Source organism: Microcaecilia unicolor, chromosome 5 (assembly GCF_901765095.1).
Source record: "Microcaecilia unicolor chromosome 5, aMicUni1.1, whole genome shotgun sequence".
NCBI lineage: Eukaryota > Metazoa > Chordata > Amphibia > Gymnophiona > Siphonopidae > Microcaecilia > Microcaecilia unicolor.
This window is the reverse complement of record NC_044035.1, coordinates 21,412,275-21,425,930: the sequence shown is the minus strand read 5'-3', so window position 1 is coordinate 21,425,930 and position 13,656 is coordinate 21,412,275. Positions and strand designations below refer to the sequence as shown.

Below are 13,656 nucleotides of genomic sequence, written 5' to 3'. Positions count from 1 at the left end.
AGTGCTCTGATGCAGCACAGTGCAACTCACCTGGAGGAAAGAATAGCTGGTAGAAGGGCACGCTCCAGCGAAAGCAACGGTGGCACGGGTTTTTGCCTTTGGTTCTCTAGATACTCCTGCAAATACAATTATTACTGGTGAGGTGTTTTATTATGGAGCACAGACCTGTTTTACCATTCTTACTACTTTTAATATCATACAGCTATGTATCTAAAAACTCAGCACTCATATGGATGGCTGCAACATATCTAATTTTTAAAAATGCGCCATAGTAACATAGCAGATGACGACAGATAAAATACCTGTACGGTCCCATCCAGTGTGCCCAACCAAAATTAACTCACATACTTCATATGCATACCTGATCTTGATTTTTCCTTGCAAAACAGCAAAAGTAGAGGCTGACAAATGCGCAAACCAATAGGGAGATAATCTCAAAAAACAGTTTATTCAGAATATTCATATCAATATCAAGGACCCGACATGGTCCGTGTTTCGGCGCCAAAGCATTCCACACATTCCAATAGTTTACTTACACATTTGCCTGTTCAGACATAAATACACACTTTACACTTATGTTTTGCATAAAGATGATGGTCTAAATACATATATATAGATTGGCCCATTTTAACTTATTTACATTTTTATGAAATAACAGGAATTTTATCCCTCTGTAGTATTTTTAAAAATGCTTTTATCCTTTTACAGTGGATTAACTTGCATACATAAAGGAATTCAAGCCTATCAGCTTCTCCTCAGAGGTTTGACATTATTTCATTGAATTATATTTATAATTAATATGTAAATGTAATGTAGTTTTAAATGGTGTCGGATCATGATGTCTTGAAGCATTTTACTTGTTCAAGTTGTATGAATGTATTTTTTACTATTAGATCAGGATAAATATATATGTAGATATGTTGATGTTTCATCAGCCCGACCTATGCCTTTCATTTATCAGTTCATTTATTTGATAGTTATCACTTTTCATTCTTTGGTGTTTCTCTGTCCACAATATCTGCTCACATAATTATAATATATTAACATTTTTTTACATAATTTATCAGTATACATTCACAAATTTGCAATAACATTATGAATGTCCGTATATGTTTGGCTACATATTTCATTAAGGTGGATATAATTTATTTGAAATCTCTTAATATTATGTTTTTAATTTGTCCTGTTTTTTTGTAGAAAGCTGATTGTGACCCCTGAGGCAGGCGCTTTGGCGCCGAAACACGGACCGTGTTGGGTCCTTGATATTGATATGAATATTCTGAATAAACTGTTTTTTGAGATTATCTCCCTATTGGTTTGCGCATTTGTCAGCCTCTACTTTTGCTGTTTTGCTTTGACTTTCCGTGGAGGCTCCTCCTGTCTTCTTGGATTTGCTTGATTTTTCCTTGCCATTTTCAGGGCATAGACCATAGAAGTCTGCCCAGCACTGTCCTTGTTCTAAATTTATAAAGTTCTCAAAGCCCCTGTTAAGTAGAGGGGTGTGGTAGCCGTGTTAGTCCACTCTTAAAGGTTATCAATAGAAATCAACTAAAATAAAACATGGAAAAGAAAATAAGATGATACCTTTTGTTTTATTTCTATTGATAACCTTTAAGAGTGGACTAACACGGCTACCACACCTCTCTACTTAAGAAGGCAGATACCGCATACAGCCGCATGAAAAAGCAAATGAACAAACTTTCGGATGACGAAGAAGGGCAACCTTCGAAAGCTAATCAAGAAATGTATTAAGTTATGTCCAATAAAAAAAAGGTATCATCTTATTTTCTTTTCCATGTTTTATTTTGTTTGATTTCTATTGATAACCTCAAAGCCCCTGAAAAGCTCCAGTGCAGCCCATCTAAATCTATTCAGCCACGATCAGGGCACAGAATGAAGAAGACTTGCCCAGTACCGGCTTTGCTTCCCAATTAGTGGTGTTGCTGTTTAACACTGTATAAGACTTATACTCATATAAGACTTACATACTACAACGGTATAACACTGCAGACTCTGCTGCAGCAGGCTAGCTTTCAAGTCACAAGCCTCCTCTAGTTTGCATAAAACAGGAATGCCTCTTCTGGTCAGTGCTGTTTATTATACTGGGCTTTTGAAAGCTCTGTTTCGGTTAAATGTACTTCAAAATAGGGAAGAACCTAATGACAGCAGTAGAGAATGACACGGGGATGGAGATCCGCAGTAACTGCGGGGACAGAGATTGTGGGGATGGGGACAGAGCCCACGAAGACAGGGACAAACTTTGTCTCTGTGTGTCATTTTCTACTTTGAAGCCTGTTAATGAACTGGACTCTTACTAATGCTAAGGATGTAAAAAGAATTGAAGCGGTGCAAAGAAAAGCTACGAGAATGGTATGGGATTTGCGTTACAAGACGTATGAGGAAAGACTTGCTGAACTAAACATGTATACCCTGGAGGAAAGGAGAAACAGGGGTGATATGATACAGACGTTCAAATATTTGAAAGGTATTAATCCGCAAACGAACCTTTTCCGGAGATACGAAGGCGGTAGAACGAGAGGACATGAAATGAGATTGAAGGGGGGGGGGCAGACTCAAGAAAAATGTCAGGAAGTATTTCTTCACGGAGAGAGTGGTGGATACTTGGAATGCCCTCCAAGTGGTGGAGATGAAAACGGTAACGGAATTCAAACATGCGTGGGATGAACATAAAGGAATCCTGTTCAGAAGAAATGGATCTTCAGGAGCTTAACCGAGATTGGATAGCAGAGCCGGTAGTGGGAGGCGGGGCTGGAGGTTGGGATAGTGCTGGGCAGACTTATACAGTCTGTGCCAGAGCCGGTGGTGGGAGGCAGGGATAGTGCTGGGCAGACTTACACGGTCTGTGCCACAGCCAGTGGTGGGAGGTGGGACTGGAGGTTGGGAGGCAGGGATAGTGCTGGGCAGACTTATACGGTCTGTGCCAGAGCTGGTGGTGGGAGGCGAGGCTGGTGGTTGGGAAGCGGGGATAGTGCTGGGCAGACTTATACGGTCTGTGCCAGAGCTGGTGGTGGGAGGCAGGGATAGTGCTGGGCAGACTTATATGGTCTCTGCCAGAGCCAGTGGTTGGGAGGCGGGGCTGGTGGTTGGGAGGCGGGGATAGTGCTGGGCAGACTTATACGATCTGTGCCCTGAAGAGCACAGGTACAAATCAAAGTAGGGTATACACAAAAAGTAGCACACATGAGTTGTCTTGTTGGGCAGACTGGATGGACCGTGCAGGTCTTTTTTCTACCATCATCTACTATGTTACTATGTGGCATATTTTCAAAGCACTTAGCCTTCCAAAGTTCCATAGGTTTCTATGGAACTTTGGAAGGCTAAGTGCTTTGAAAATATGCCTCATTATGTTACTATGTTTGAGTGATGCAGACAACTATATTTTGAAGTTTTTGGAAAAACAAGCAAACGTGCCACAACTAGCAAAATTTCTAACGGGGATCCTGTACATCCTGCTACCAGCACATCTTCTAAGAAGACATCTTCTATTGCAGGAAGGACTGTGGAAGACAGGAGAACTAGACTGAATCCTGAGATTATTCATCCACAGAGTAAAAAATCATAACAGTGCTTCAAAGGGCATATTTCTCCCTTCCAGGGTATTTTGTACCCCTGGACATTTTAACAGAGTGGATTAGGATTCCTTGGGGTAGTAGAAATCAGCTATTGTAGAGGTTGGAAGGGTAGAGGGTGGTGGTGAGGAGAGTTATTATAGCTGCTCGCTGTTATTATCGGTTTCTATTTGTAATTTATACACAACAGTTGCACAGCATATTGTTCCTTTTTATACTTTCATAAAAAAATTTAAATATAAAATCATAATTGTTCAAGGCTTCTGCAGATGAGGACAGAGCCCATGGGGATGGGGACAGGGCCTGCAGGGACGGAGACAGAACCAGCGGGGTGGGGACGAAGACAGAACGGGGACAAACTTTGTCCCCGTGTCATTCTCTACTCAGCAGTAACACGCTTTTTTTTTTTTTTTTTTGTTCTTGGCCTTGGCAAGGTTGGGGATGTTTAAGGGACGGTGAACAACCCCAGTCACCATTCAACAGTGATGGCTTTTGTAGTCCAAGGGCACAGCTCTGGAGACTTGTAGGCCCTAACTTTCATGTGACTGATGCTGGATTACTCAGGAGAGCTTACAAATGGAGAGAGTTCCCCACCCTGTAGTTTATAAAGAAACTACCAATCCAACTCCCCTGAATTTCACTGGGGCCTAAGACCTGCAGAGTTTGGGGTCCTCGCTGCTGTGGATGAGCTCTGCGACTCTTAGGCCTGCATCTCACTGCACAGAGCTGGCAAAGGAATGCAGAGCCCTGACCTTGGATTTTAACAAAGCCAACTTCTGTTGACTACAGAAATGGGTTTACTTAGCCTTGGATAGGGGGACAAAACGAAGTGAACCTACCAGTAAGGACATCTGTGCCAGAATACAATGAATAATTTCATCATGAGGCCTGGGAAGCTAAAAGGGAGAGCATACCAGTACCGATAAGAGCATTTCTGCTGGGATACACTGATATTAAGTTGCTGAGATAATTCACACTTCAACACAGCAGTGCATTAAAATAGCTTTGCTGTATATGCAGCTACCAGAGCAGTTACAGTTCAAGGTCTGAAAATTAAAGCAGTCTGACATTTGCAAGCTTGTACCCATCAGCTTGAAATTGTAAACTAAATTGTGAATTATAATAATTTTCATCTATTTCAGATCAATGCAGTGATGTCATCGAATGTAAGTACAGTTAACATGCTATCTTGTGGCAATGCAAGAAAATTTCAGATAATGAGGAGATAATCTGTGATTAATTCCTATATAACTGGAAAACTGTCTCCAGAGGCCATGTCTGACTGATTGATGATGACGGAGGGGGAGGAAGAGGAGAAGTACAGGAAAAAGCCACGGGTGGGTGGGGGGGTTATAGACAGATGTAATTCAACTCACTTTAGAGGCCAACAGAATTTTAGTTTTGGCTAAAATTGCAAGCACACCACATGGCATCAATATAACCGCTCCACTAGGTTAAAACACGCCCTTTGGAAGGTGTATTTATTTATTTATTTTATTGCATTTGTATCCCACATTTTCCCACCTATTTGCGGGCTCAGTGTGGATTACAATACATTGTGAAGGATGGAAATACAGTGTGTTACAGTATGATTATGGGTTACATTGAGAGGAGTTATGGGAAGACAAAGTCAAGTCAAAAATCGTTAGGGCATGGAAACCATGTGATGTTACAATGGGGAGAAGATAAGGAGATAGAACAATTTCAAGAGAACATAGGGTATAACATTTTATCTGTGGGTGGAGTTTGAAGTGTGGTGGAAATACGGGGTAAGAGAAATTCAGAGGGAGTGTATTGATGCATTTCTATTAGTATGTATGGACTTCATGTGTTATGATCCTTGCAATAAATTTTCTCAAAGAGATGAGTCTTCAATTGTTTGCGGAAGTCGGTTAATTCATAGATCATTTTCAGGTTGCATGGTAGTGTATTCCAGAACTGCGTGCTCATATAGGAGAAGGTTGATGCATGCAATACTTTGCATTTTACACCTTTGCAATTAGGGAAGTGGAGATTGAGGAAAGTTCTGGATGATCTTTTAGCGTTTCTGGGTGGCAGGTCTATTAAGTCAGACATGTATGCAGGGGCTTCACCGTGGATGATTTTGTGGACCAAGGTGCATACCTTAAAGGTGATACGTTCCTTGAGTGGGAGCCAGTGTAGTTTCTCACGCAAGGGTTTTGCGCTTTCATATTTTGCACAATTCCTAAACCCATCGTTTACCAAATAGTTCATTTAAAAAAAATGGGTCTTGCCACATGCCAGGACAGATTTTCCTTGTATACTATGGCAGTAACTCACCGTGCCACAAAAGCTGCAGGCTCCTGCAGCATGTTCTAAACCAGGCCTAACACTTCATTTAAAAATAAAATTAAAAACAAAGCATGGGAGCACTGCCAACAACCAGTCACTGGCTCAGCTGGCTCCAAGTGCTCGTAGCCAAAAGCCCGGATTACAAACAGGACAGCTGCCTTAGGGTCTAAGAAATGTTTGTTAGTCTCACCAGGCACCTTTCCCAGAGAAAATCTGCCGGTGGCAAATAAAAGGTGAATTGAATGTGTCAAGACTAAAGAACAAAATTAATTTACTGCTCTGTCACTGCTGTATAATTTTCATAAACAAAGATACTCTGTTGTATTAGCACTTTTACAAGACACCACAACCCCCTCTCTTCACCCTGAACACTTGTAATAAAAACATAAGAGTAGCCATACTGGGTCAGACCAATGGTCCATCTAGCCCAGTATCCTGTTTTCCAAACAGTGGCCAAGCCAGGTCACAAGTACCTGGCAGAAACCCAAATCATGGGAACATTCCATGTAGAACCCCAAAGAATAGCAAGATTCTGGAATTCTAGAGAGTGACAAGATTCCATGCAGAATCTCAGAGTAGCAACATTCCATTCTACAAATCTCAGGGCAAGCAGTTGCTTCCCATGTCTGTCGCAATAGCAGACTATGGACTTGTCCTCCAAGAATTTGTCCAAACTACTACTACTACTACTACTATTTAGCATTTCTATAGCGCTACAAGGCGTACGCAGCGCTGCACAAACATAGAAGAAAGACAGTCCCTGCTCAAAGAGCTTACAATCTAATAGACACAAAATAAATAAAGTAAGCAAATCAAATCAATTAATGTGTACAGGAAGGAGGAGAGGAGGGTAGGTGGAGGCGAGTGGTTACAAGTGTTTACGAGTCAAAAGCAATGTTAAAGAGGTGGGCTTTCAGTCTAGATTTAAAGGTGGCCAAGGATGGGGCAAGACGTAGGGGCTCAGGAAGTTTATTCCAGGCGTAGGGTGCAGCGAGACAGAAGGCGCGAAGTCTGGAGTTGGCAGTCGTGGAGAAGGGAACAGATAAGAAGGATTTATCCATGGAGCGGAGTGCACGGGAAGGGGTGTAGGGAAGGACGAGTGTGGAGAGATACTGGGGAGCAGATACACTAACCGCTGTTAGCACATCCTCCAGCAAAGAGCTCCAGAGCTTAACTATTCGTTGAGTGAAAAAAATATATCCTCCTATTTGTTTTAAAAGTATTTCCATGTAACTTCCTTGACTGTTCTCTAGTCGTTGTACTTCTGGAAAGAGTAAAAAAAAAAAAATCGATTTACTTCTACTCATTCTAGACAACTCAGGATTTTGCGGACCTCAATCGTATCTCCCCTCATCTGTCTCTTTTCCAAGCTGAAGAGCCCTAAATCTCCATCTGATGTTCACAGCATGGAGTAGATCATTTTTTTCAGACAGTTTGCACATGGATCTGGTATCCACACCCAAATTTTGGTGACCTATATAGAATCCGGAGGTAGGTTATTGACATTACCTGTTACCATACAGAGCAACATCTCCTTTCACAATTTAACAAAAAAAATGTTTAAGTTACCGCTACAATATTGAATTCAGTTGATCTCTAAAATTACTCCCAGCTCATGAATATTTTTGACTGTCAGACTAGTACTATGGTAAGAACGTCGGCCGTTAGGATCGCATATTCTGGACTTAACTCTGTAAATGGCGCCCAAATCTGGGCGCTAAAAAAAAAAAAAAAACTGTGCTAAGCGATACACTATAAATGACTCAAATTTGGGCGCTGTTCAGAAAAAAGCGCTTAGTGTCGGCATCCTCGCACCCACGTTTGGGTGCGAGGATTCACAGCAACTGAATCCTGGTGTAGATCCCCTCACCTAAATTAGGTGCAGAACCCCCGAACTCTCTAACACTGCATGCAAATCCTACAAACGTCCCTGACCAATCTCTCCCTTGACTACGGCTCTTTCTGGATCCGCGCAGAAAAATTTACGCACGCATCTTTATAGAATAGGGACTAGAAAGATGCATGCATAAATTCCAATTAGTGCCAATAATTGATTGTTATGGTACTAATTGACTCATTAAGCAATTAAGTAGCACGCAAAACTTTAAGCGATATATATATATATATATATATACACACACACACACACACACATCTATGCGGATGATGTGCAGCTACTCATACCCTTAGAACCTGACTTACCCACAACCCTAAATAAACTGATTATCTAACATCAATTGAAGAATGGTCTAAAAACAACAAATCTGGCCTAAACCCAAGTAAAACTGACCTTCTATGGGTCCCTAACACAAGTGGGGACATACCTGGCATCATGACAACATCAACACTGGACTATTGAAATGCACTCTACACTGGTCTGACTACAAAGGGTTTCCACCAGCTCCAACTGATTCACAATGCCTGCAGCTAGACTAATAAAAGGCTGTAAACGATATAACTACATCACATCAATTTTGCAAAATCTTCACTGGCTACCAATACAATACAGGGCCAAATTTAACTCTCTATGTTTGACCTTCAAGGCCCTTAAAGGAAATGGCCCAGAGTACTCGAAGAACAAAATCTCCCTCCGCACACCTCCAAGGTCACCAAGGTCTTCCCAAGGACTTTTCCCTAACCACACCCTCTGCAAAGGACATCACAAGATGTGATACCTGCAGGCGAGCCTTCTCCGGAGTAGCCCCCACATTCTGGAATGCAGTCCCTGAAAGGCTCCGTTTAACAGAAGACTCTCTCTACTTCAGGAAGCAGGTGAAAGCTTGGCTTCTCAACCAGGCCTTTAATGGAAGAAGTATCTACCTTGTTAGTCTCACACACACACAAGGAGTGACATGGGCTGCACATACTGCTTAACACAAGACACAACATAGGAAGCGCTGACCTTTATTGAAAGAAGTAAATGACACTGGCAGGATGTGTTTATCCACTCCAAACCCTAAGTAAGAAAATGTTCAAGCACCTTTCTGACCTCATTTGCAACTTTCTTTAAACTAGTCCCTTAGTTTCTTACTCCTGTTACTCTTGTCTATCTATATAGTAACATAGTATAATAGTAGATGACGGCAGAAAAAGACCTGCACGGTCCATCCAGTCTGCCAAAGAAGATAAATTCATATGTGCTACTTTTTTTATTTGTACTGTCCTCTTCAGTGCACAGACCGTATAAGTCTGGCCAGCCCTATCCCCGCCTCCCAACCACCAACCCCGCCTCCCAACCACCAGCTCTGGCACAGACCGTATAAGTCTGCCCAGCACTATCCCTGCCTCCCACCACCGGCTCTGGCACAGACCGTATAAGTCTGCCCAGCACTAGTCCCGCCTCCCAACCACCAGCCCCGGCACAGACCGTATAAGTCTGCCCAGCACTAGTCCCGCCACCAACCCCGCCTCCCAACCACCAGCTCTGGCACAGACCGTATAAGTCTGCCCAGCACTATCCCTGCCTCCCACCACCAGCTCTGGCACAGACCGTATAAGTCTGGCCAGCCCTATCCCCGCCTCCCAACCACCAACCCCGCCTCCCAACCACCAGCTCTGGCACAGACCGTATAAGTCTGCCCAGCACTATCCCTGCCTCCCACCACCGGCTCTGGCACAGACCGTATAAGTCTGCCCAGCACTAGTCCCGCCTCCCAACCACCAGCCCCGGCACAGACCGTATAAGTCTGCCCAGCACTAGTCCCGCCTCCCAACCACCAACCCCGCCTCCCAACCACCAGCTCTGGCACAGACCGTATAAGTCTGCCCAGCACTATCCCTGCCACCCACCACCGGCTGTGGCACAGACCGTATAAGTCTGCCCAGCACTAGTCCCGCCTCTCAACCACCAGCCCCAGCACAGACCGTATATGTCTGCCCACACTAGCCCCGCCTCCCAACCACCAGCTCTGCCACCCATTCTAGGCTAAGCTCCTGAGGATCCCTTTCTTCTGCACAGGATTCCTTTATGTTTATCCCAAGCATGTTTGAATTCCGGTACCGTTTTCATCTCCACCACCTCCCGCGGGAGGTATTATGTATTGCTGTAATTGTCTATTGCTTATGTTTGACTAATTCTTGCTGTACACTGCCTTGAGTGAATGCCTTCCAAAAGGTGGTAAATAAATCGTAATCAAATTATATATAAAATTAGGTACGAAGCATGCAGATTACCCATGCTGTTTGTTAGTACTGCTTTGTGGTATGGATTATATATGCTGTCGTAGACTGCCCTGCGCATTGGAAAACGCGGCGTGTCAGTTTAAATAAAACGAATCCAGGAGCTGCAGAGGATACGGGTCTCCTACAGTATCAATCAATATTACCATTCTGCCTGCAAAACCCCCTTCATAGTCTAATCGCATACCAACTGCACACCTGAAAACTCACCTTTAAGGAAAAAGGTTGTGCAAAATCGACTCGGACACAACCGTAGTTCTTGCGTAACATTCTGAAAACGCCTCTTGCTACGCTCCAAAGGCTCTCGTTCTTCTTGGGTTTACCCTAGGTTAAAAACATATTTACATATACAGTTATGTTATGTTAAAACAAAAATAGCCTATCAAGAAAAGGCTATGAGGGGACATACAGGGATTTCTACTGCAACAACTTCTGGCTAACCAGAAATATTTATTTATTTGTTGCATTTGTACCCCACATTTTCCTACCTATTTGCAGGCTCAATGTGGCTTACATAGTACCGTCAAAGGCGTTTGCCCAGTCAGTGGATAACAAATACAAAGTTGTATAGTGATCGTATGAGGTATAAGTGGAGGGCCGGAATGGATGAAGATTGCGTGATGTCCTGTTCGATCATAGTCATGCTGTGTTGGTAGGTGAAGAGGGTTACGTGGGGTCGTTGGGGTAGGCCTTTTTGAAGAGGTTGGTTTTTAGTGATTTCCTGAAGTTCAAGTCATCGTGGATTGTTTTCACAGCTTTTGGGAGCCCATTCCATAGCTGTGCGCTTATGGCACAACTATGGAATTATCAGCTTATGGCTTATTTAACTTCATATATGGCTCTTCAAAAGTTTAAGGGGCCATTTTACTAAGCCGAGTTGAACGCCTACACATGCCCAACATGCGCTAATTTGGAACTACCGCCTGGCTACCACGTAGCCCGGGCAGTAATTCCATTTTATACGCGCGTCCTCTAAGCTTGCCAGAAAATTTGTGGCATGTGGCGCAAAGCGGGCGGTAATCGGCAGCATACGCGCGCTGATGATTACCGCCCAGTTAAAGCGCGAGAGACTTTACTGCTAAGTCAATGGGTGGCGGTAAGGTCTCAGGCCCAAAATGGATGCGTGGCAAATTTTAATTTTGCAGCATGTCCATTTTCGTTCCCCCCCCGCCCCCCAAAAAGAAAAGGACTTTTTTGCAGGTGCGCTGAAAAATGGACTTGCGCGTGTCCAATACACGCGTCTACACCAGCGCAGGTCATTTTTCAGCGTACCTTAGTAAAAAGGACCCCTTACAAAGCAGAGTACAAATTAGGGGCCCTGTTTACTAAGCGGCGATAAGAGGCGCATTAGCGCGAGCTAACCATGTTGATGCCCATAATATTCCTATGGGCGTCTATACATTTAGCGCATGCTAATTTTTAGCATGAGTTCAAAACACTAGCGCTCTTTAGTAAAACAGGGCCTAGGATAACAAAATTACAAAAATTAAGTGAAAAAAAAAAAAAAAAAAGAGTGCCACTTCACACAGAAAAGAGAAAAGTTAGGAGGCAGAACAGTAGCACCAGTGCTTTGGAGTGGGAATCGGAAACAATAAAAATGTACCAAACTCTGACTCCAGCTTCAAAATAAAAACAATACCATATATAATAAATTTATCATTTTATACTTACTGTGTATCTATTTTTTTGTTCAGGTTCTTTGTTCAAAGGTCAAATTAAATATATTTTGTGGTCCATTAGTCCTAGTTTTGTACATAAAGAAATATCCTAGGTTTCTGTAATTAATTAAATCTCTCTTTGACTCCTTCTATGTATAGTAAATCCGAGTCAAACAGTAGAAAAATAGAGGAGTTGGGAGTCGAAGGTTTTGGTATACCAACTCCACAGCCCTGGTAGTACCTCACCTGTCAAGGCTGGTATATAAAACACTGAAAGCTTACTAACAGAGACATGTTTTTAAAGATGTTTTAAATTTTGAAAAAGGCGGCTCTATCAGCATGACCAAAGACAGAATTTCACAGTACAGGGCAGCAGATGGGGCAGACTGACCACTGGGACAACAGGGCAGTGTCCGAGGGCCCACAGCAGTAGGGGCCCCACTCTCCCCTACTTTCTATCTAGTATAATCATTTTTGGCAGGTGGTGAGGGGCTCACGACCCTTAGTGCCCGGGGGCCCATAAGGATAGCCATACTGGGTCAGGCCAATGGTCGATCTAGCCCAGTATCTTGCTTCCAACAATGGCCAATCCAGGTCACAAGTACCTGGCAGAAACCCAAATAATAGCAACATTCCATGCTACTGATCTCGGGGCAAGCAGCGCTTCCCCATGTCTATCTCAAAAAAACACTTTTCCTCCAAGAACTTGTCCAAACCTTTTTTAAACCCAGATATGCTTACCATTGTTACCGCTTCCTCTGGCAACAAGTTCCAGAGCTTAACTATTCTTTAAGTGAAAAAATATTTTCTCCTATTTGTTTTAAAAGTATTTCCATATAATTTCATTGTGTACCCTGGTCTTTGTACTTTTTAAAAGACTGAAAAGTCGATTCACTTTTACCTGCCCCTGGGCAGCAGCACTGAATGTACATTTGACGGGTTGAGTCCAAATGAGCCAAACGTATATAGACCTGTGGGTGGTAGCGAGAGTGAAAGAGTGGATTCTGGACACTTTTAGGTTACAGCAGGGCTGCCCTCTTTTACCTTGCCTATTTATACTGACACTGGAACCTCTTTTTCATCTGTTCTGGGTAACAGTTCAATCCCTGGGATTAAAATACGGCGAGCAGAACTTGTCAAGGTAGCTGATAAGTTGGCACACACTCTGGAAACCCACATCAGACCTTGCCCGTTCCAATGGAGCAGTTTCGGGAATATGGATCCTACTTGGACCTTAAGTTAAATTTGTCCAAGTCATAGGCTTTACCCATTTACCCCTGCCCTGGGCTTGATGGACCTTTATTATGACATGGTACGGCAGCTCTTAAGTTCCAATCCTTACACACTCCTAACGGTCCTGGCTCTTCACAATGTATTTTCATGTTTGCATACTTCGATTCTACAAGGAAAGTTAATTTGAGTGTTCTGGAAACCTTGCAAGCCAGATCTCTGGGACCTAATCAAAGAGGACAGAGAATTGCATTTTTTTTTTTTGGCTCTTTGCTCACCAGCTGCTCATTGTTATAGTGCCCCTCGATGATGCGATCGTAGGAGATTCCCACTGGGATGATCAGGATGTCGGGAACAGCATTCGTGCACAGGGTATCCACCACCATGGACAAGAGCCCCGCCCTGCCACACGATGTCTTGCCGCTCCGAGAGCGTGTTCCTTCCAAGAATATCTCAAGGAATTGTTGCTGTCGGAGCAGTTCTTCAATATACTGAACAGGAGGAAAGAAAAGAGAAGGGAAACAAAAAAAAGTTGATTTCTCTAATACACTTTAAAAGTCAGCGGTTCTCAACCTTTCTTTTTGTTGCGACACACCGAGCACAAATTCACAGCTGAACAAAGCATCTACTATAACAAAACGCACCCTCAACATTCTGAGGACGAAGGTTCTGAACTCAGAGCACAA

The 13,656-nt window shown here is 43.2% G+C and overlaps 1 protein-coding gene across 6 annotated transcripts in view; it reads right to left on the bottom strand.

Moving 5' to 3' along the window:
- The window catches only part of GPAM (glycerol-3-phosphate acyltransferase, mitochondrial), a 131,887-nt gene that overhangs the window by 57,985 nt on the left and 60,246 nt on the right, over positions 1-13,656 (bottom strand). For all 6 annotated transcript variants that reach the window (XM_030202739.1, XM_030202737.1, XM_030202740.1 and 3 more), the window contains 3 exons: positions 13,249-13,461; positions 10,293-10,406; positions 31-116 (listed from right to left, as the gene is read on the bottom strand). In XM_030202739.1, coding sequence (XP_030058599.1) covers positions 31-116; positions 10,293-10,406; positions 13,249-13,461 — 413 coding nt within the window. The remainder of the gene's footprint in view (positions 1-30; positions 117-10,292; positions 10,407-13,248; positions 13,462-13,656) is intronic.